The sequence below is a fragment of the Artibeus jamaicensis genome, unplaced genomic scaffold (genome assembly GCF_021234435.1).
Source record: "Artibeus jamaicensis isolate MK-2021 breed Jamaican fruit bat unplaced genomic scaffold, CSHL_Jam_final contig_391, whole genome shotgun sequence".
Classification (NCBI taxonomy): Eukaryota; Metazoa; Chordata; class Mammalia; order Chiroptera; family Phyllostomidae; genus Artibeus; species Artibeus jamaicensis.
In genome coordinates, this window is record NW_026521814.1 from 21,027,678 (window position 1) to 21,052,116 (window position 24,439).

At 36.3% G+C, this 24,439-nt stretch overlaps 1 protein-coding gene across 1 annotated transcript in view; it reads left to right on the forward strand.

Moving 5' to 3' along the window:
• The window catches only part of FSIP2 (fibrous sheath interacting protein 2), a 71,968-nt gene that overhangs the window by 35,482 nt on the left and 12,047 nt on the right, over positions 1 to 24,439 (forward strand). The window contains exons 12-15 of the mRNA XM_037126451.2: positions 1,472 to 1,508; positions 3,678 to 3,986; positions 4,101 to 12,675; positions 14,447 to 23,922. Of these exons, the coding sequence (XP_036982346.2) occupies positions 1,472 to 1,508; positions 3,678 to 3,986; positions 4,101 to 12,675; positions 14,447 to 23,922 (18,397 nt within the window). The remainder of the gene's footprint in view (positions 1 to 1,471; positions 1,509 to 3,677; positions 3,987 to 4,100; positions 12,676 to 14,446; positions 23,923 to 24,439) is intronic.

Below are 24,439 nucleotides of genomic sequence, written 5' to 3' on the forward strand. Positions count from 1 at the left end.
CTTCTCTCTAAAATCAGTTAGCATGTCTTTGGGTAGGGATACATATTTTTTCCAGTTAACCCAGTACTTTTATGGAGGAATAAATTTTCAGAGCGCTCTACTCTTCATTTTTATTTGGTTATTATTATTGATTTTTAGTAGTCTTCACTGACGTTTCCTGTTATTTGGTTAATTTTATTCCTAGGTCTCTGCTCTTTTTTAGATCTATATGTATGCCTTTGAGGCAGGAAGCTTGTTGAGCACAAGTATAAGTCAACATACTGGACTCCTTGAGTTCCCTGTGGTGCGGGCAGGGTAATGGAGCCAGCAGTATAATGGGAAGAGAACAGAAAAGTAAATAAGGGAGAGTTAGGTTGCAGAACATCTAAAAAGAAAACTATGGTTAGGTTAACCCAAGAAACCAGATTCTGAAAAAATGAAAGAGGCCAAAAGATAGTGACTATGTCCCTGACATCAGCTCTCATGCCCCAGGTTCCATATGACATAAAGACACTAGTCTAAGTGTCCTGATTCCTGAGCTGAAACCAATGAGGTGGTTTTTCTGCCACAATTTAGAATACTCATTCTTAATGTTTCTCATAGTTGAATTATAGGCTTTGGGAAAATCAAATTTTATAATGTAAAGTGCAGGCCTAGAAAAAATGGAAAAGGAGTGTGCATTTTCTGTTATGAAAGTAGGAAGAGGGATAAGCAAAGGGCCAATGTTGAAATATATGAAAATAAATATTATATATATGAAATATGACTACTAGTCTTAGACCTTATTAACTATTTGTTTTCTTGTTCTATTGTTTCATTTCTTAAGTTGTCCTTTTATTTGTTACAATTCAGAAAACTCTGTCTTTGATATCAGTGGGCGGTGATAATGCTAATTAGAATATGTGATAGAATAGTTATATATGGAAAGGGGCTGCACATCAGTTGGTACTGAAAATGGCTAGAAGCCTGTGGTTTTAACCACGGTTACTGAATAATCACTCACATATTCCCTTCCTACTATTTGATGAAAATGTGGATGGGGCCATGGAATTTGAGGTAGTAAAGGATTATCAGAAAACTCTGGGCAGATACTTTGCCCCCTCATGTCTTTTAGAAGAAGACAGAAAGGACTAACTCACCTTTTCCATGCACTTCTATGTCCTTCCTCAGAGACCCATAAAGCAGCTATAAGTAAGGCTGTTCTGAAGTAGACTTTTTAGATAGATATATATTTTGTGTAGTATATACATTTCATTACTTCTCTGAGTAATTAAGTGTGTGAGTCAGTATTGAAGAATGAGGAGAAATGAGTGGGTCTGGGGGGACTGGACAAAAAGTTTATGCTTCCTTTTGAATTTCTATAGAGAGACTCTCAGACATAAAGAGAAGAAACTGATTCAATGATTAGAAATTTTTGACAAAATTTCATAAATTTTTGACAAAATTTCATAAATTTTTGACCCTAAGTAATAACTGATCAATTTTTTTACAGACATCAGAACTTCCTACAAAATTGCTTGCAAAACAAAGTATGTATCATAAAACCCATTGATAAAACAGCTACCAGTGATACTTTCTAATGTGTCATAATAGAAAAAAATGTGAATCGAATAATGAGTTATTATCTATTGCTGTTAATCTCTCTTTGCCCTTTTTTCCCTTTTTAATGTTTACTTTTGGCTAATTATTAGATTTTGTAGTGGTGCAAAGTTCTTATCAAGAGATAATGCTGGCCTTGCAGGAAGGGGTCTCATAAGGCTGTAAGAACAGCCTCAGATCCCACAAAACCATTCTGTCATGAGAAGCCATTGAGAGGAGTGGCTTTGCAGGTTTGGCTGGTGGGCTGGGCTGACAGATCAGCCATTGTCATAAGAAGGCAGCTGGTCACCCAAGAAGTTCACATAAGAAGGTTCCTAGTCACCTATGAACTGAGACTTGGAACAGACAGATAGGGAGGATATATTTATAAGTCACAACTCTGGATCTGGTCAGACGAGCCAGAAAAAAGAAAAGGGTGAGAGGGCAGCACATATTCTTACGTACTTCTTCACATGGGCACCTTCTCAATTCATTCAATGCACAATAAATGTGAAAGGTTTGATTCAAGGGCATATTTCTCTGTGTATTATTGTGTTGGAATGCAACTGAAAACTAGATTCTATTTACCATATTTCACTACATAGAAAACTTTAGGAATATCTATTTTTTATATAGCAATATTGGAAACACTTCTTCTCACTTAGCCTAAGAAAAACAATGCAGGTCTGTTGTTTATTACCTCTGATTATAAGACAAATAATATATATGAATGTCTTAGTTTATACATGTTGTAGTAGATTAGAGCAATTACTTTCTCTTTTAAAATGTATTTTTTCCTATTAATGTATTTGTTTTAGGATGTGACTATGTGAGGCAAGTATTATACAACATATGCTATCACCCAAAATATGTTGTACAATTGTACAGTAAATGAAAACATATTGTTAGGAGATTAGGTGATTAGAGCAGGTAGAAATGGCTGTCCCTGGAGTACCCCTCAACACTCCCAAATGCATCAGGAGAGAACGTGCTACATGGGCGATAACTTTTCTTTGAATGTTGGCCTGAAACATGAATAATCCCATGCCAATTGAAGGCAGTATTTGGAGTGTGAACTATTGTTTACCTTAGTGCCTATATACTAGACTTGCGCACTTTCCTGCCAATTACTGTTTACGGCCTTCATGTCTTAAAAGTAGTAATTTAAAAACAGTCCACTAGTTTATTACAGGCAATAGGATTTTTGCAAGCCCAAAGTAGATTTTCAGTAAGTAGTGGGATAGAGAATTGTACAGATGCATTTGGTTGCTACTCTTTGGTCCAGTTTAATTTGTGACAGTACCATGGACATCTAAAGAAATGGTCACACAAAGATGGCTCCTGTGTTTTATTTTCAGCTCAAAATGAGAAACTCTCCCTCCATCTTCCCTACCCCAGTTCAGCCCTCCTGTCTCAAAGATTCAGTTCCAGATCAGCCGTTATTTTTTATCTAAACCAGTGATTCCTTCATCGTATCACCTTTTCTTGGCCTTTCTAGCCAGGACAACTGCACTGATATTCTTTTGTTGGATGCAAAAGCATTCAATCTCCACAAGGCGTTAATTTTTTTCCTATTACATCATTCTTAACAATTACCTGTAGTCATTGCCGTATACACAGATCATAGGCACATCCCTGAATCAGGAAATGGGGAGCTATCCAGATGCTTCTAAAGGCACCCAAATGTTTCCACTGCATCTGTTTTGAGAAATACTTTGTTAAAAATAATCTGCTGTATTTTCAGAAATTTCCTGGGTCAGAGATACTATGTCTTCTTGCTACCATACTTGCATGTTATGATTCTAGATGATAATTTAGTGCTTTTTCTCTCTTTTTTTAAATCAAAAAGTCATATATCCCAACAATAAATGTCGGGGGTAAAAAGTTCTGAGGGAATGTGAATCAAATGGAAATGTATATGAAAATATTCTATGGTATACAGATAAACCAATTTGAAATTAATCTGAAATTCTAAATAGATTCTATACACATTCACTTTATTACCATGATCGTATCCAGGTAAACATTGCTTGATATAAAAAAAATATGTTACCCTCTATCCCAGAGTAGAGTAAGTTCTTACCGGATTTTCTTTTCATTCTTGCTTGCTTCCTTTCCAGGTAACTTCTGAAGAATTGAATAGTACGATTCAGAACATCATGACCTGGGTTGTGGCTACAGTGACCAGTATATTATACCCAGCCATCACAAAGTATGAAGAGAGGTTGCAATATAATGCATACTCAGTGTCTGAAGAGTCTGTCCTCTCTTCAGATAGTTCAAGTTTCTGTAGCACATGCAGTGAAGAGTTCACATATGGAAGCTATACATCTGCAACAACTAAAACATTTCAGGAAGAGCCCCGTACATTTGCAGTTGACATTTCAGTAAAGCGACCACCTACACCTTTAAAACCACCTTCTGCCTGTGTGGAGAAAACAGTTGTTGAAAAAACATATCACATGGAAGGGCCACCTTCTGCCCACATAGAAAGAACAGTTGTTGAAACAACGTATCACATGACAGGATCACCTTCTGCCCAGGTGGAAAGAGCAGTTGTTGGAAAAACATATCACATGAAAAGACAATCTACAACTTCTGAACTCAAATGTCATAAAACCAGCAGGACATATGTACGCCCTCAGCTCAGAAGCTGTAAATCCGATAGTTACCTTTTAGCATCATTTGGAAAAGGCACAAACAAATCTAAGGATGCTACCACTGAAACAGATGGCTTAGAGAGTCCACACTTAGCTGAACAAAAAGCAAAAGCTGAACTAAAGAATTTAAGGAAGATTTTTGTTAACTTTAAGTGTCATTTAAAGGGGGAAACTGAATTGATTTTAGAAAGCATCTTTCAAGAAATAATGTCTGATCTAACCCAGGCCATTCCCTCTATTTCTTCTGTTACTGCTGAAGTTTTTGTTGACCAAAGTGAGCCTGAAAAGAGAGACTTGATGTCCAATGCTGACATCAGCTTAGTAGCTTCAGAGATTGTGGACAATATGCTTGAAAAGCTACAGGTTGCAGTTGAGAAAAAATGTGCTGAGATGTTTACACAGGAAGAGTCATCACCCCACCCATGTTTAACACCCAGTGAAGAATATCTCACTCCATCAAGTGGAAAATCTTTGAAGGCATCACTGCCTTACACTACGGAACCCATGTGTGATATTGCAGAGGACATGGTGCATGCCATTTTAGAAAAGCTGATGGCTCTTGCTCTTAAGCAAAATGAACTTCCTCATCTCAAAGATGCAACAAAACTTTTCTATCAGCAGCATATGACAGACTCAACATACACGGTCCTTAAAAAGGCTGACAAAAATAAATGCAGTCCTGAATCTGATGCAGCAAATTTAATTGTTAAAGAAGAAATACAAAGTTTAATATCAAATATTATTTCCCAGTCATCTTTGGTCAGCTATATAGAAGAAGCAATCAGCACTATACTAGGATATGTACAAAGTGAACTTAAAAATGAGAGACTTACTGCATCTGAAGAAACAGTAGTATTCCTACAGCTACTCGATGATATTTTCACTCAGCTACATCAGAAGCCAGTAAAAGCAGATGCTCAAAAAAGTAGACACTCTAGAATGAGAAGTCTTTCTGACACTGAAGAGAAGTACAGACTAACTGGCACTAGGTTGTCTAGTGACCCTAGGTCTAGGAGACAATTCCCACCTATCAATGTTCCTGGCATGGTTCTTTATTCTGAAGATGATAATGAAGAAATAGACAAAATTGTGAAAAATGTGCTCGATTCATCTATTAAAGATGAAAAAGCAGCATCACAAGAACAGAATTCTGAATATTGGTCTACAAAAGGAAACACCTGTTTCGAACACAAAAGAAAAAGAAAAGCACCCACAAAGCCTGCTTCTGTAAAAAACAAAGTTGCATTTTGTGAAGGGGGATTAAAGACTGAATTACCATGTTTTAATAATAAAGAAATTATAGAGAAAAGACCCTGTTTGAATGAAGACATTTTCATTTTTAGCCAAGATCAAAAGCATCAAATACAAAAGGCTTCACAAAATGTACTCAAAAGTATTTTAACAGAAATGGTCAAAGATTTATCTTCTGTCCCTTCTGGTCACTTAGACATTAAAACTGGCAAAGAAGCTTCAGTCCTTTTTTCAGAAAAACCTCAAGGACTGTCACTTCAAGAATGGACAGACCAGATGTTCTCTGTGTCAGAAATTAATAAAGTGGCTCGAGAAATAACAGATGCTGTGTTAAATATACTTCACAAGGCATCGAGCTGCATTCCCAATAGCATCGAAAGTTCCATGTCAGCATCGGTTCATCAAACTTCTCCCGATAGTTCTGATACTCCCAATATGGTCAAAGAAGCACCAAGTAAAAAACCATTAAAAATATGGTTTGACAGTGAAAATAAAATGAAGTATCTATCTTCACTCAACTTAGATCCTGCAAACTCTTCCTTATTAAAGTCCGAAGGAAATGAACATAAACCTATAGAAGACACTACTGATAGCATCATTAATGCAGTATTTAAAAAGCTGAAGTCACTCGTTTATCCAAAATTGCAAATGGGCTTCAAACCTTCACTTGCAGAGCAATCTTCTCTACACTCTCAACTTAGTACTTACACAACGAAGGTAGTAAACATTGTTTTGCATGCTATCCAGAATGAACTGGACCTCAATAAGAAAAACTTAAATCTGCAGGGTGCAGACCACACCAAATTCTTTACAGGTAAAGAATCTTGTGCTGACACCGATAACCTAGAATCCCTTGTCTCAAGTCTCAGTGATGACATTATGGCATCTCCATTATTAACTTGTATTTGTGAAATGTTATCATCAAGTGAACATTCAAGTCAAAGTGACATTTCAGATAAGCCAAGCTCTTCAACTTCATATGGACCTGACAATGTTAAAAATCAAAACACTTTGCCCAGTAGGCAAGATAAAAAATCTTTTCACCAGTTTTTAGCTACTCCATGTGTTCTCCATAGTGACTTTAATGGGAAGGATCCCAAAGAGAATGCCAGGTTGCAAGTGTTAGACAGTATTGGGGAAGCGCTATATGAAATGTTGTGTAAGCTCATAGGAGCACATCCTGATGGTCAGCACGGAAAGATGAGTCAGCAAATAGCTACTAAATTGCAGTCTAGTATTCAGCTCATTTCCAAAACAATTTTGGACTATATCCTTGCAAAATTATGCAGTGTTGACATGGATACTAAGTTTGCAAGTTCTGGAATTAAAGTTGTCTCAGAGCCTCTTGATATTGATAGCCTGTCATTTGATTCAATTATTGAGGAAATAACCAAATGCACTGACATAATCGCCAGCATCCTTTCCAGGATGGTTCAGGAGAGTAATAAAAAGAAGACTAAAAAACATGCAAAAATTATGGCTCCTGCATCTTCCAAAACAGGAAGCACAAAAGAAACACAGCTAAATGAGCTGAAAGCTATGGCTTCTGACATTCTTAATACAGTTTTTGCTAAACTGGAAGGATTTGCCAATGGAAATTTAGAAACTCTGGATTCTACTAGCACTGAAAATAAAAAAAGCAATAAGATAGACTTAAAATGTGAAAGTCCCAGTGTTTTCACAGACACACATAAAAAGCTATTGCTGTCTACATTATACACACATGCAAAGAAGGTCTCAAGTACCATTTTGAAAGCTATTCAAACAGAATTAAATATGAATTCATTAGATTTGAGTTCAAGTGTAAAAACTCCACCACCTGAGAAACAAATTTTTAAGAACATAGTCAATTTAATTTTAGATGCGGTATCCTCAGATATGTTAAACGAAACTGAATCTGACGAGAAAGACATAGAAAAATTTCGATACAAACCAACTTATGGAAACTTTCTTCCGGGAGGAGCTGAATCAGATTCGTTTCTGGAAGACTCTGCACAGACAGAGAAAGGATTCCCCAGAGAGAGAACATCACTAAGAGAAGAAACTAAACCAGAGTCTTTTAAACAATGGATTCTAGAAAGAACCTTAAACCAAATTGAAGTGAAGCTGAAAGAACCACAGAAATCTCCACTCATTCCCATTATTAGAAACATTTTGAATGAAATTTTTCAAGGTGTTTTGGCCAGTCAGTTAAATGTGCTTTCTCTCTCCCACTCCCATTTAAGCGGCGTCCCTCGCAATGTTGATGAGCCGATTGCTCAAGCATCTGTTCCATTTACAGATAAAATGATGGATCCTTTAGTGTCTGAAGCAGATGTAATCATAGTAGTAGGTGATATTGTTAGAACTGTATTTCATAAACTTTATTCAGTTGCCATGACACAGAGAAATGCAAATGAAAATAGGTATAAAACCATCACCTTTTCAGCAAATGTTTCTTTTCGTGAACACACCTATGGACAAAAATCCTCTATCACCGTGCTGGACAAGAGTCCATGTGCTGTTCAGTCCAGCATCAATGATGACAAACGGGTTACAGTAAATGTAGCTGAAGACATCATTCATGCAATATTAACAAATTTAGAAACTTTTGCTACTTCCAGAGTAAAATCTCTCTTTTGTCCCCAGATCAACTACACAGTTCCATTGGCTTTACCTAGTCAGCAGGAGAACAGGGCATTAAGCCAAGTGTTATCAGCCAAAGATTCATACTCTGATTATCAGTTTTCTTGCTGCACGGTGGATCATATTATGTCAGAGAAGACCAGTTCATGCCAACTCTCCTTAAATAAGTTAAATACACATGCAACAGAAGTGGCCAGAAAAATTTTACAAGGAATCAAACATGAGTTAGACAGAGAAAACAAAAGTCCCTTCTTCACTCACAACATTATGGTTCCTGAAGGTATTGCAAGCCAAATTGTCAATACAGTGTTAGATATCGTATCATCTAAAAGTAATTGTGGCAAAAACAATCCTGACAAAGAGCTTCATTCAGATCAGCAAGAAGGGATCATTGAAAAAATGTTTAATAAGACTGAATATCGGAATGTACTTCAGTTTCAAATACAAGATACCATCGAATGTATTTTGTGTGAGATTTATGAAAAAACATTGTATCAAAATAATCTCTCATTTGCCATGCCCACTCTGAAATGCAGCATAGCTGGTAAACCCTCCGAAGCAAATTCCGAAACGTACATGGAGGGGGTAAAGAAGATCATTCGAAAACTTTCAGTTCCTAAGTCAGATGTCGTTTTGATATCCAGTGATGTCGTCGATGTTGTTCTGCATAATGTCAGGTCTGCTGTCATGCTTGGCATAAAAGCAGAGGATCCCGCTTCTGCAAGATGGCCCCCTACCTTTCGTGATGTGTTTCCAGGAGCAGAGTGCCAACCACTTCCTCTTGTGGAGTCACAAAGTGAAAGAAAAACAGAGCGTTTTTCATCTTCAAGAAATCTGAAATCAGCTTACGCTGTCGATAGTCAGATAACTGTATTAGAGAAAGAAGAAAGCAAGAAGCCTCCTGACCCATGGGAGGAGAATGCTAACTTCATTACTAAAACTATTTTTAAGCAGTTAGAATCATTTGCCACAAAAAGAGTAGATTCATTAATTACTCTTGCTTTCCAGCCTAAAGAAAAATCATTTGTTAGCCGGGAACTGGAAAATTGTAAACAAGATGACAGCATTTTTTATGAATCGAGACAAACTGAATCAAACATGAATGTCCTGAAAATACCCACTGAAACTGTCCTCAGCCAAGAGCTCCCAGATTCCGCACTTGCCAGTTACAGAGCAAAACTCGGAGCCACAATTCCTCTCTCACAAGCTAGTCTTAAGGAATACGCTGACATTATTGCCAGTGTCGTTTTGAAGCTTATTAAAAATGACTTAGACCTGGAAATCCAAAAGGCATATTCACATCCACACAAGACTTCATTCCAAGAAAACATCATTGTGAGTGAAATTGTCAACAGTATCTTCAAGATTTTAAATGATAAAAGATCTGCAAAGGAAATTAGTTTTTACTCAAAAGACAGTTTATTTTCACAATTAACTCGATCAAAAGAAATGTTGCTGGAACAAAGAGAGCAGGAAGAAAACACCAAATTATCTCTGTTTTCATGGCATCCATTAGAACAAAACCAAATGGCAATGGAAAAGGAGAGCCAGAGAATTGTTTTGGAAGAAATATTTATGAGAAACGAAGAATCAAAACAAAAGGAGAAAACTGCCTTGCTCAGTGCAGTGAAAGAAGTTTTAAATGAAGTGTACCAACGAATGCTGGAAATCAAAGGCCATTTGCCTCCTTTTAACGCAACCCCCTACTTTGCATCTAATTCTAAAATTAGAACATCAGTCTTAACACAAAAAAACTTTTCTCAACCACATATTAATAGTGTAGCAAACGACATCATCGAAATTGTGTTAGGGGAAATGTATTCTGTGGTTGTATCATCTCTATATGAAAGCGACAAAAAAGAAGCAGTATTTGACAACAATGATACTTTATCCGTGAAACCATCACATGCCACAGAAACTAAACAAGCAGGAAAAGGGAGTGATTCCCCTAGATATGCGACACAGCAGGTTTATCCTTATCTGGGCAACGACAATGTCTCTCTGTTAGAAAACAGTTCTCTGCAATATTCACCATTGCAAGTGGGGAGAGATTTGGTCCAAATGGTGGTCAATAAGATCGCTAGTTTTGCTTCATTTCATCTAAGAGATGCTTCATATCCTGAAGGTGGTTTGGATGAGTTGCAACCTCTAAGCCTGCATAGTTTTAAAGTGGGGCCTAAGGGCAGCTTTCAGCCAGGGTTTAAGACAAATTTAAAAGCAAAATCAAAAGTCACCCCTTTACCTAAATTTAGAACAAAACCACCCCTGGGACGTAGCAGTGTTAAGGCCAAAAGCAAGACCAAGTTAGGACCTGGAGAGAAAACACTGAAGGACAGCCAGCCGAAGACTGCCATTGGGAAGCCACGTAGCCTAACAGCAGGGGACGCCAAAAGCTTACTAGAAATGAAACTGCCCACTTCAGAACTCACAACGTACGCCAAGCACATAATAAGTAATATCCTGGAAACCACCGTGAAAGAATTTGAAAAGGTGAGGCACACTAGAGCAATGGTAAATGTGAAAGCTCTGCCATTTGATGAAATTATGGCAGCAAATGAAATAGTTCACACAGTTTTGCGAGAATTATATGCTACGGATAAGCAGAGTTTGGCTCATCCCATCAAACTCTCACGTCTGGATGGCCTCGGACACTCACAGGAGAGTGCAGGTGCAGGGGCTCGTGCCAAAACGCAAGCATGTTTTTACTGGGAAAATGTTTCTTCACAGCTAGAACAGATTTTTCCTAAAGATGGTGTATTTAAAAAGATGTTTGACAAATGGCAAGCAGAATCAAATGACATAGAAAGTGAAAAGTGTAACTTACTGATAATAGCTGAAAATGTTTTGACTGTAATTTCAATAAAAGCAAAAGAACTAGAATATTCTCTCTCGCTTTTAAATTTGCCACATCTTGAGGGTTGTGGAAGTAAGTTCCGTAACTGTTTTAAAAGAACTTCTGCCAAAGCTGAGGATACCAAAGCACAAATTAATATGTTTGGACGGGAAATTGTTGAAATGCTATTTGAAAAATTACAGCTGTGCTTTTTGTCCCGGATGCCCACCCGAGAGAGTAAAGAAACCCCAACAGGTAGAAAGTGTGGTTTTCCAACCAAGGACAGCCTCAGCAGCGCACCCACCCACGACATGAACACAAAGGACCAAACTTCTTTGGGTTCTAGCAAGCAAGTTGTTCAAGAAATTGTAGAAAGGGTTTTAAACGTATTAGAGTCATTCGTAGACTTGCAGTTTAAACATATCTCTAAATACGAGTTTTCTGAAATAGTGAAAATGCCGATAGAAAACTTTTTTCCTGTCCAACAGAGACTATTGACCAAAAAGATGTTGCCAAAATTACAACCACTGAAAAAGTTTTCTGATGAAGCTAAGTCAAGTACTGTTATTTCCAAGGAAAATGTACAGAATACTGTTCTACGTGTTCATTCATTCCATTCAGAGCTGCTCACATACGCTGTTAGTATCACCAGTGACATGCTTAGTATAATTAAGAATGAGCTAGACAAAGAAATAACTGAAATAGAACCATCATCAATCAACATATTGAATGAGAACATTGTAGCAAGTGACCTCATTGGCACACTGATAGACCAGTGTACTTATTTCAATGAGTCTCTAATCAAAAACCTTCCAATGGAAAGTCTGTGCCCAAAAGTAGAAAATACCTACATCGTTAATCAGGTTGAATTAGAAACTAATATGAAAATCCCCAAGTCAAAGTTAAAGCAAGTTAGTTTTATGAATAATCCTGCACAAATCAGTGTACCTGGTTTGGTGTTTCATTCTGAGGAAGATATGAAAAAAAACTATAGGGCATCATCAAATTTATCTTCATATGTCAGAGACTCTTCAGAAGACCCAGTTAAAAGCTCAGAGCCAATGGAAAGGCCAGAAAATACACCAACATGCTTTAGAAACAAAGTACAGAACTATGGCCCAAGAGAATGGCCATTTTATCAACCCACAAAAAGAAATAGCTCCCTTCCTGAAGGCAGTGTCTTACAAAAACTGTTTAAGAAAGTGAATGAATCCACAGAAGAATCACTAAAGCAAGGCATGTCATTCATAGAAATGGGAAGAGGTGGAAATCCAAAAGTGTTTCGTTACGAGGCCCTAAAACCAATTGTTGAACCCAACCAGACTCAGACAGCTGTTTCGCCACTCAAAATATGCTTAGCCGCAGAAAATATTGTCAATACGGTGCTGTTGAGCTATGGTTTTCCAAGTCAACCACCCAGTAATGAAAGCATAGAAACAATGAAACCATTTTTTATATCAAAGCAAAACCCCGGAGGACAAAAAAATGAGAAGAAAAGTTTGCTAGGGACATGGGATAAAAGGATCAGCTGTATACCTGAAGAACAAAAGAAAAATTCTGACACAAGCAGTGGAGATTTTTCTTTACTGCAAAAATGGGAACACGTTAAGCACCCAAAGATAAAGACTCTGAAGGAACTCGATATCATTGCTTTTGCCGATCATGAACTGGGTCCAAATGAAATTAATGTGGTAGCAAGACATGTAACCACAGCTGCAGTCACCTATTTCCAGAACTTCAAAACGAGAGGTAAGCAAGAGATAACTTACTTTAAAATTGGCGTAATTTAGAAAAAAATGGATATGTTTAAAGATTTCCGATCTAAGAAGCCACAGTTACTGTTTTTCTGAAAACAGCCTAGGAGCTGAGGTATTTAATACTCCTTAATACATCAGGATACTTTTAAAAAAAAAAGCTTAACACATGATTTGAACCTGAAAGAGTTCATTGCCTATGAGAGAAAATGGGACCATATTAAAGCAGTGTTGAGCATAAGGTATGAGTTCCAAAGAGTTTTCAAAGTTCTTATGCATGGCTTCTTTATACCAAAGCCACAGTTAGTTGATTGTGGTTTAGAGATTCATCTTTTCAAGGTGTACAGTTGAAGTCTTTGCCATTATTCACAGTTTATAAGATTAGAGGTATTTAATATCTTGTTTATATTAAAGTATTCTTGAATTTCTTTTAGATGTAGTACTTTAAACATATTCTTACAAAGATATTTTCACTACTTTTCTAAGAATGCTTGTCTGTGTATGTTAGGTTGAACCACATATAAGAGCCGTTTTTGTATTTCCAAACCTGTTGATTATTGGCAATTTCATAAAATTGAATCTAATAACACTAAAATAACCCTTACCTGGAGCAATAATGAGTTGCTACATTACAAGTCCAGATAAATCACTTGCCCAACATTCAAGTAAGAGCATATAATACCAGTCCTAACACCTGCAGGAAGAGGTCATTTTTCATTCTTAAAACTGACATTTTTTGAAGGTGGACAGTTGTTTGACTGCAGCTGCAAGCTCAAAGACAAATTTTTTCCAAGCATAGCTAATTGAATGTAAAAAAGAAAAACAAAACTAATTCATTATTCCAACCCATTGACATTTGGTTCTTCTGGCAAATCAATTCTCTATTCTCAGACATGTCCAGGGCCTTCGAGTGGTGCCACTCAGGTTCCCCCTTTCAGGTGGAACATTTCGTTCCTCATTCCCTTCATCTCAGTGTGGGCAGGTCTTGTCAAGCAATCAAAGCTCAGCTAAAAGCCTCCCATCTCCACAAAGACTTACCTGACTCCACATGCAGGGGTACAACAGATTATTAAGTTCTGAGGAAGCTGTGAGAAAGAAGAGTTGCTCTCACCAACATTCAAAAAAAATTGGCCATCCCAACCAGGTACATGATTTGCAGTAAATACTCTGTGGAATGGAATAAAGAATGGAGCCCTGAGTCTGGCTGGCTTGGCCTTCCATTTTTGTAAAAAACTGCAGTCTAAAGGTTGAAGTACTACCAACACAGTCATCCATCCCTTACATCTCCGGAGCTATCACACTTTTATTTCAGTCAAGTTGTTACTGCAACACACCCCCTTAGTTTTCTAAAAGTAATATATAGAATAACATTAAATGTTTTGACTAAAAATATTTTGTATGCAATTACATGAGGTCTCTGAGATCACTGCAGATATGCTAGGATGTAAAACTCAACTTGAAAATCACATTTATACCCCAGAGTTTCCAATTTCTTAGGGTCCATAACCAATTAAGCAAGGTGGATATCAGCATTTGCCTTAGAAATTTGAATTCCCTACAGTTCTTTTTATCAAGTTTCTGGCTAAAATTAAGATTCTACAAGATGGGAAATAATTAGAAGAAAAAAACAATTTTTCTTGACTATATTTTTCTTTTTCTTTAGTGAGCTGTTCCAAAGGTGAGATTTATATGTAAATAATTATTGATATATTAAATTTTTATACTTATCTTACTGCATGCTAATAATTGTGTTTCCTTTTTTAAAGTGTCCACTGAGAAGATGTCTATTGTTTCTACACTATCAAGGAAAGAATATGAATCAAAACAGCCTCTAAGAACCATATACAATGATTCTTCACTTTATCAATTATGCGAACATCTCACTGAGTGTGTCATTTGCCATTTAATTTTAAGCATTTCTGATAGCACCAAAGATAGTAGAGAAAAGGAGAGAGCATGGGAAAAACAAAATGTAGGGTTTAACAAGGTTATTTTAATTTATTCTCAAGTGTTTGAAAGCAGGTCAATATCTATTGGAGAACTTGCTTTAAGTATTTCCGAAATGATCACTAAAACCCTTTTTAATAGTAACATTATAGAGGCTAACATTGAACAGCAAATGTGTTCTTTAGAAACAAAGTACATTTATTGCCCAGGAATAGTTGCTGCTGACTTTGATAATCTTTTTCAGGATCTCTTAATAGCAGTGATTCATGTACTGTCAAAAAAAATAGGAATAACTCATCACTTTGAAAGCAATAGAAGAAATAAATCATTTTCCTTGCTTAGAAGCAATAGTGTGCCAATTTGCAACAAAACAAATGCCATGAAAACACAGATGGGTTGCACAGATTGGGAATCATCTACTCAGCAAAGTGATCATCTCATTCAAAAGAATAAATTAAATTACCTTGCACATAAGTTAGGCAGGCTAGTTAGCAACCTAGAAACTCGTGAATCCAAAGAAGTAGTCAATAAAGTCTTCAATATTGTCCTAGATTTATTTTCTCCAGATGAACACCCAGATGACACTATGGATTCTGATAAAAAAGCAAGAACATTTTTCTCATCCTTGCATGATCAGCAAAGTAATAGCACACTTGGAAATAACCTAGGGCTCACTCCAAATTCAGTTTTTCTTCTCAATGTTGTATGTCAGAAACTTATTAGAACACTTTTGGAAAAATGCACAAGCACTGTCTTTCTTGATAATGGCTCTCTTACTGATGAAATATCAGCAGAAGAATGTCAACTTTTAAAAATACTTCAAAGTGTGGAAGATGAAGAATTTGATTATTGTAAGCGAGCAATGGACTATGAACATTTTCATGGAGCTTACAAGTCAGACCTTTTGGAACATCTGGCAAAAATGGATCAAGATTTGTTGTCATCAGACTCTATGCTCACAATCATTTCCCACAGTTTGGTTAAATCGCTGATGGACAAACTATGTCACAGTATGCAACTCCCCCAGAGTCCACCTACTGCAAACAAGCATTTAAAATATAGAACAAGAGAAATACAGTCTAGTTTTATAAAAGCAAAAAGGTCAGAATTAGAACAAGGTACAGATTCTTTAAGATTCATGAATTATGAAGGTAATGCTTTGACAGGGTCCCTGAATAATCCCAGTATAATTAACTCCAGGACACAAGCACCATTTGGCAGGAAGTGGGCAGTAAATTCCTCTTCTGTGTCACCTCTTAAAAGACAAGGGACAAAGGATATGCATACAATAGCCATCCACAATAAGCTAAACCTGGGAGGTATAAATACAGGAGTTTATTCAGCCACATTTTTAGAGGAAATAATTTCAGAACTGTTTTTTAATCTCTCTACTTCATTGTGGGGCAAAACCGAAAACATTACTGAGGCCTGGCTTCATGAGATGAATACATTATTTGTCAACAATGTAGTGAATGAGTTTAATAATGCGCATGTCACTGTTTTACGGAATGCTGAAGAAAGGCTGTGTTTTCCACCAGTCCATAAAGAAACTGTTAGTAGCATTGTTGACTCGGTTTATGATGATGTTTTACAGAAATATAAATCAAAAGTAACCTGTGGTGGTAATCTGGCACATGACAATGCCTCAATAGCAGAACAAATAACTAAATGTGTATTATTAGAAATTTTGGACTACCAGCTCCCACCTTGCATCATGGAAAAACTCACGCCTAATTCATATTACCCTCTCAAAGCTGAAATAATACTGCAGAAACTACAAAATAGCCTGAGAGAATTTACTTCAAAGTCCAGTTCAACATGCTATAGCACAAGGTTGTCACACTCATTTTTAGAAGATGTCATCAGAAGACTTCTATCTCAACTCATTGCTCCACCCAGGAAGGCTACCTCTTTGGGGAAAAAACATTTCACGACTTCAGATTTTAATGAATTGTCTAACTGTATAGTAAATAAGGTTATATCAGCCATTTCAAAACATAAAATTTGGTTCACTATATATAATAATCAACATCTATGTACAGGGAAAAACCTCCAGAAGATGGTGAATTCTGTTTACAGTAATATCATGCAAATGTCTGACTCTCTTGCTTCAATACAGAAAAGTATAGTCAGCCGAAGCCCAGCTATGGTTGATCAAATAGCTAGTTTTATCATCCAAGAGGTTATTGAAAATCATCTTCAACCATTTTTGTGTGAAGAAGGTTTTCCTCGTCCAAATACACCATTGGATGCAATATCAAACATGGTTAAACAGGTCCTCAGTGAAGTCATAGAGTCACATGAACCCAAGACACCATCACCCATAGGTATTTACCCTGGCATATTCATCAGAGAAATTGTTGCCAAACTTTTATCAAAGATTTTCAGTCCGAAGGATAACACTGAAATTGAGCTGGAAAACATTGCACAGAAAATAGTGAACTCAATAAATAGCCATTTCAACAAAGCTAAAATTCCTGTTGTATGTGATGAGGAAGAGCAGTCTTACCCCTCTGTAGATTCAGACATTGTGGATGAACTTGTCTCCTCAGTTTATAGAAATGTTTTAAAACAGCATGGGCTAGACGCAGAGTTTGACAGAGAGTCTAAAGGAAGTGAAATTTTTGTGGAAAATATTACCAATTTAATCGTAGCAGCTATTTCAGATTGCCTTCTTCATCCACTGTTTTCTGGGGATTTGGCATCATCCTCCCATTCTATTTCCATAGCTGAGAATATCATTCAGGATATTATTAGTAATATCAATAAATCTGCCACGCAAAGTCAGAGTTTATCTCCATATAACACTCTGCTACCTTACAAATTTTTAGAAGACATGATCGGAGTATTATTATCTAGAATCTTTCCTTCTACACCTAACCTTGCCCTGAACACAGAATCTCTAAAAGATAGATCAAAAGTGAATTTCAATGAAATTGCTTCAAATATAATCAATGATATCAGGATGAAAATTTCTCAACATGAAATTCACTTCTCAAAAGATGAAGAAGAAACAAAGTTTGTTTATTCAGAAGATGATGTTCACCATCTTGTTGATTCAGTATTCAAAAATATTTCACAAAACTCCGAGTCTCAAGAATCAGTTGAGCAAAATATCACAGGGGGTAATGATGTTCTCATTGATAGAATAGCAGGTTTTATCATTAAGTATATTTGTCGACACCATCTCCAGCCATTTCTAGATAGAAAGTCCTTGCCTTCCTCATCATACAAATATCTTGACAATGAGACAAGGCAGTGGTTTTATGCTAGTGTTTATTCTTCCACTTTTTTGGAAGATGTGGTCTCTGGAGTTTTGTACAAAATATTCCACAGAGTGTTAGGTATTGTACAAACAAAATCAGTAAGAGACTTAGAAGATGAACTTTTTGATAAAGCTGAAAAGCTCATACATTTGATAGCAGAGGAATTCTCAAAAGCCCAAGTTAGCGTTATAGAGAATGCAGAGGAACAATTGTGTTTGCCTCCAGTAGAGAGAGATGTAGTCAAAAATGTTATTGATGTGGTATTCAGCAAAGTTTTGCAAGAATATGACATGAAAATAATGCCCAATAATGATTTTCTAAATGATGCAAAGACCTTGGCTGCGAGGATAACTAACATCATCCTGGCTGAAATTTCTGATTTCCAAATTCATCCAAATATTATAGGAAAGCTTCCTTTTCAGTCACTCTCCAAACTAAATGTTAATGTTTTGATAAACAGAGTTCAATGTGACATTACTAAATCAAGATTCCGAAGACAGACATCAACAATATATACGACTAAGTTATCACACACTCATTTAGAAAAAATTGTCACTCAACTTATGTCTCAAGTGAGTCTGTTGGCCTCCAGTGCAGAATGCATAGATACCTCCCAATCAGACATAAGTAATACAGTCATAAAACTGGTCAATGAAATTATATCAATAATTTCAAAACATGCAGTATGTATTGTCAAACACGGCAATGAAAAGCAAAGTATGATTTCAGAGAAAGATATCCAATCCATGGTTGATTCCATTCATGCTGATCTTTCATATTCCAATGTATACCAGTCTCTTACAAAAGATAAAAAAGATATAAGTAACATACCTGCCTCAAAAATAGCAAGTGTTATAATAAAAGAAATATTTAACCATCATCTTCAGTCATTTTCATCTAGAGAGAAAACTTTCATTTCGCCTGCATTTGATCAAAGTGATAAACAAAAAACAATCAATTCTAAACAGAGAGAGTTGTCTCTCATAGTGAACTCAGCTGTCTTTTTGGAGGAAGTAATTTCTGAACTTTTGTGTAAACTCCTTTATGCATTCTCACATAATGTCTTGGTTGCTGAAAACCCAGATACAATAAAAGTCAAAATTACTGGCATTGTTACAACATTAGTAAAATCAATTGTTCTGGAGTTCACCACATCAGAGATTTTACTTGCAGATTATTCTGATAATGATATATGTTTTTCAGACAGTTATAAAGAAATGGTTCAAAAAACAGTCAACCAAATTTATGAAAAAATATTAGATGAATATAAATCTCTGATTCAAGTATACAGAGTTATAGAAAGTGACACTATTTGTTTTGGAAGGAAAATATATCATTTGCTGCTGGAAGAAATTTATGATTATCAGGTGCAGTCGTTAGTTTCAGGAGAATTAGTGTCTTCTTCCTATACTTCCCCTAAAGCTGATAATATCATCAGAAAAGTGCTAAATGTCATCTTGAAGGATAGTTACACCTTCCCATCATGTGTTACTATGCTGCCTCGCTCTCTTTTACAAGATATAATTCACAAGCTTCTAGGGCATTTCTTCCCTTCAACTGACACTGAAAGTGAACTAAAAGAGGAAGATGTCTCACCAGATTATGAGTTTGAGGATGCAGCTTCAAAAGTGACTGATGAAATTATCAAAGAAATTTCTGAACATGAAGTTCGTGTTGCCATGGCAGAAGACAATGCAGAAAGTGTGCAGTTAGAAGCGATTGAGAATTTGATTGATTCAATATGTAATAATATCTTGAAAAAATCTGAATTTCAAGCTGAAGTGCAAAAAGATGCAGACAAAAAAGGAGGCTCATTCCTCAGTAAAATAGCTGGTTTCATTATGAAGGAAATCATGGATCACCATCTGCAACCATTTTTACAGGGCGAAGAATCCTCTTGCAGTAACGATGACCATGTCTCTGTGCTCACCAAACATGGTGAAGAAAAGACACAGACTTCTCTATATTCAGCCACGTTTTTGGAAGACGTAATTGTTGACCTTGTTCGCAAATTTTATTCTCTTCCAAGTATTACTGAAGCTTTTGAGAAAAAAGAAATGCCAGACACAGACATTGTAGGCTTGGCTATAAAATTTGCAAACTCTCTGATAGGAGAATTTAGGAAAAGTGACATTAAAGTTCTACCAAATGCTGAAGAAATGTTTGCTTTTCCACCAATTGATAAAGAGACAGTTGATAAGATATCCGATTTTGTGTACGATCAATTCATAGGAAAGTGTGAGTCTAATGAAATTCAGAAGGATGATAAAAGTAACAGTGGAATAGAAATGATTGCTAATTTAGCCCAAAAGGCAATCTCTGCTTTCAAGATTCAACCACTTTTTTCAGGAGACTGGTCATCCACCTTCTTTTCATTTCTAAATCCAGAGAGCATTACGCAAAAGGTTCAACACCTGCCACAGAAAAGCCCCACACAGAACAGATGTGTAAAAGGAGACCGACTTACTTTTTCAGAACAGTCGTACAAGCACACTTCTCCAACCTCAGACCAGAGGAATTTGTTAGACACTTTGGGAATACATAGAAGTGGAATGAGTATAAAGAAAAGTTTCCAAACTGAGGAGACATCTATTAAAAAAGGTGACATTCAAGATCCAAAAGTTACTTCTACCGCTAGAACTGTGAAAGACAACATTGTTAACCTGTGTTCAGGGTCAGCTGCAGGTGTGACAAATGAAAAGAAGGAGAATGAAATTCAAATGGCAACTTCAATTAAAAAATATAATGGGACTGTAACAAAAGTTACATCTCCAAATACCAGTGTGAAAAGTGAAGGTACTCAGAAGCCAGATTTGGGGGTAACACTTGAAGATGATGAAACTGACAAGAAATGCAAATCAGCTTCAAAAGACAAAGAGAGGCAAGGTACTGAGGCATCCACACAAATGCTAGGAGCCTCTGATGATACACTGTGTAAGGAAGAAATACTTGAACCAGATATTGAAGAAAACACTGAAAAGAAGATTGGTAAAACAAGAGAAAATTCATTTCAAAAGGAAGAGAAGCCCTTCCAGTTATTTTTGACACACAAAGCGAGAAATGCAGGGACACCAGAAACAACTGGGAAAACAGTAACCCAAAAGCCAAACATTGAGGAGAGAAAAGACAATCCACCTCTAATAGATATAAATGAGAGATACTACTCAGCTGATGAATGTGTTCAAAATATCACTGAAAATATTTATGATAACATCTTAGAAACAATTTCTAAGGACAGTTCTCAAGAATCAGTAGGTTATTCAAATCTTCAAAGTCCATCAAGTGAGACATTTTCTGTAATTCAAGAGTTTAGCAAGGATTTTGCACAGTATGCTTCAATAAAGGATTTATCCCCCTCCATTAGTGAAAATCTCCCTGCCAAAAATAATGAAAAAGAAAAAGAGAAAGAGAGAGAGCATGAGAGAGGGAAAAAACAGACAGAGAAAGACAGAGGGGAGGTTAAGGTGATTAAAAATAAATCTAGTAAACCAGACAGTTCTCAAGACCCACCAGAAGATAAACCTGGAATTTTTCCTGCTAAATTTTTAGAAGATATTATCACCGAAATGGTTGACAAATTGATCTTTTCTACCTCACCAGAAACACAAACACATGATCAGTGTCAAAATGTGTGTGATGGCCAGAATCACGCTGAACTCTATGACACAGCTATGAAGCTTATTGATTCACTGTTAAAGGAGTTTTCCGAGGCTCAAATTAAGGTATTCAGGCCAAATAAGGAAAATCAGGGTTTTCCACCTGTGGCTAAGGTGTCATCAGTTCCTAAAGTTCCTAGCAAGCATAAAGAATCAACTACGGATGAAGCCACATCTAACATTAAGAAAGTAACTATGGATAAAATGTCACATATGCATAAAGTGACTAAAAATAACATATCTTTCTTAGATAGAGCACTAGCAATCGATAAAACATTAGTTAACAAAGTTGTTCACTCCTCTGTATGCAATATTTTGAAGGAATATAGATCTCAAGACTCTATTTGTAAAAATATAAAGAGTAACGGGGAAAATTTAGCAAGAAGACTGACTAATGCAGTGATAAATGAAATTTTTGAACATCGACTTAATTTGGTATCTTGTGATGAGGTTCCAGCTTCAGCATGTTTGCCTCTGGACTCTAAGGAGGTTGTCAAGAAGGTCCAAAAGGTGGCTCAAACAGCCAGTAAAGAATGTCAAACATCATTACCGTATGGCATCATGCTGCCTCATGAATTTCTAGAGAATCTGATTTCTGCTCTTTTATCTAAAATTTTCTGCGTAGTATCCAACACCAAAGCAGGTACATCTGAGGGCAACTGGCTCACCGAACTCGATTTCCTTCAAATGAAGTTATTAAGTACAGTCACAACAGAGATCTCCAAAGATGAAGATATGGTTATTCAGTATGTGGAATCCTTACATCCTAATGATGATGAAATTATTCAATTAGTGGTTCATTCTATTTATAATAATCTCTTGTCACAGTTTGGATCACAAGAGATTATACAAAATTGTGTAGGGAGTGGATGCAGAATCCTTTCAGCAGCCATAGTTGATTTAGTTCTACGAGAGGTGGCTGGGAATCAGTTGCAGAACTATTTTTCTGGAGAGCTAACTCCACATCAGTGTGCAGAAGTTGATAGTATTGTTGAAAATATTCTTAAAGATGTCATTCATACTACTGATGCTCCCCAGCCTCGACCATCGTGTGTTCATATATTGCCTTATGACATAATAGAAGAAATTGCTGTAACATTTTTATCAAAGCTTTTTTGCATGTTTCCAAAAGTGGGTAAAGAAAGAAACAAATCTGTAGCAACTGAAATGCAAAACATAGTCTCAAAAGTATTAAATTCAATACAAGAATCTATCTCAAAAAGTAAGATTAAACTTGTACCACCAGCCAAGGAATTGCCTACTGTTACTTTAGCTGACAAGGCAACTATTGAAAGAGTAGTTAATTCTGTGTATACCAGTGTTTTAAACCACTATGGCTCACATACTTCTATATTCAAAGATTTAATGGGAAAGAGCAATGTCCTCTCTGACATAATAGGATTTTTAGTGGTGAAGGAAATTTCCAATTCTGAATTTCAATCTCAAGTAGAAGAAGAAGTACCAAGTTCAGAATCAGTTCTGGAAGCTGTCAAAATTATGGAAAAAGTGGTCAAAATTGTTGATGAATTGAAGTCGCAGGAAAAGTCTTCATCTAGAAAATGTTCTATGTTAGATGCCACATTTTTGGAGGAAGCATTGGCCTTATTCTTGGCAAAAATAATAAGGCTGCCAAGTGCCTCAAGCAAAGATGCAGAAAACTTATCAAAGCCTGAGTTAAACAAAATTGCATCTCAACTGACGAAATCAGTGACAGCTGAAATTTCCAAAAGTAATATTAGTCTTGTTGCTACGGATTCTGAAAAACAGTTTTTAAAACCAGAAAGTGTAGAAATGATTTCTCAGGTCATTGACTCTGTTTATAGTAATGTGCTGCTTCAATCTGGAAGCCAGAAAGACCTTTACCATGATATAAAAAACAAAAACAAAGTCTTCCCTAAAAAAGTGGCCAGTTTAATCATTAATGAAGTTTCAAACTTTCCAGTAAATACAGAGGACTCAAAGAATTCAAACGTTGATCTCTTTAGTGATCTAGACATTAATAAAATTGTTGAAAAGGCAGAAGACCATGCTTTTAAAATGATCCCTGACAAAGAGAGAGAAGAGTTAAATCAAAGTTCAATTGGAGAGGAAATGCCAGTTAAAATAGTTCCACATATTGGAAATAAACCACTGAAAGTAGATCCAGGCATTATTTCAGACCACTTAGCAGTAATTTCTATAAAAACTCAACCTCTTGAGAAACTTCAGATGGAGTGTTTAAGAAACACTGGACATAGCATAGCAGAAGTGAGAAGAGCATCAATAGATGGGAGAAGTTACTCTTTACCAGACACACCTAACCTGAGAAGGATAAAGAAGGAAAGGCGTACCTCATTGAGCAACACAGGACGACTGAATATGAAACCCTTAGAGGTGAGTGCTAAAGCAACCATAGAAAAACAGGTGAAGGGTGAGACGTGGTAGTTCTGTGATTCCTTTCCTCAAATAAGTGTTTCAGACTGCATTTTTTTTTGTTATTGCCCAGCCCAATGGGAGGATTGGTTGTACTGGTTCATCTACATAGTCACATGACCTATTGGACTTGACATATCCATGGCTCACTTTAAAGGGCTCAAGCTAGTGTTCCTAAGACAATTGGTTTAAACTTGCCTTTTAAAAAGTTATAGAAGAAGAATACATGGACATACCCTTAATAATAAAAATCGAGCTGACTGATTACAATCTTCATTTGAAGAGTCACAAAAAAACAGTCTCATATAGTTCCTATAGTTCTTATTTCAGATATCTAAAGGTGTTCAAAAGGGCCAGTTAGAATATTAGGATACGTGAAGTTTTAAAGACCATAATAATTTAAACTTATCAAACTTAAGGCACTACAGTAGTAGTACTCTTTTTACTTTTAGCAACATTTATCAACCAAAATTAGATT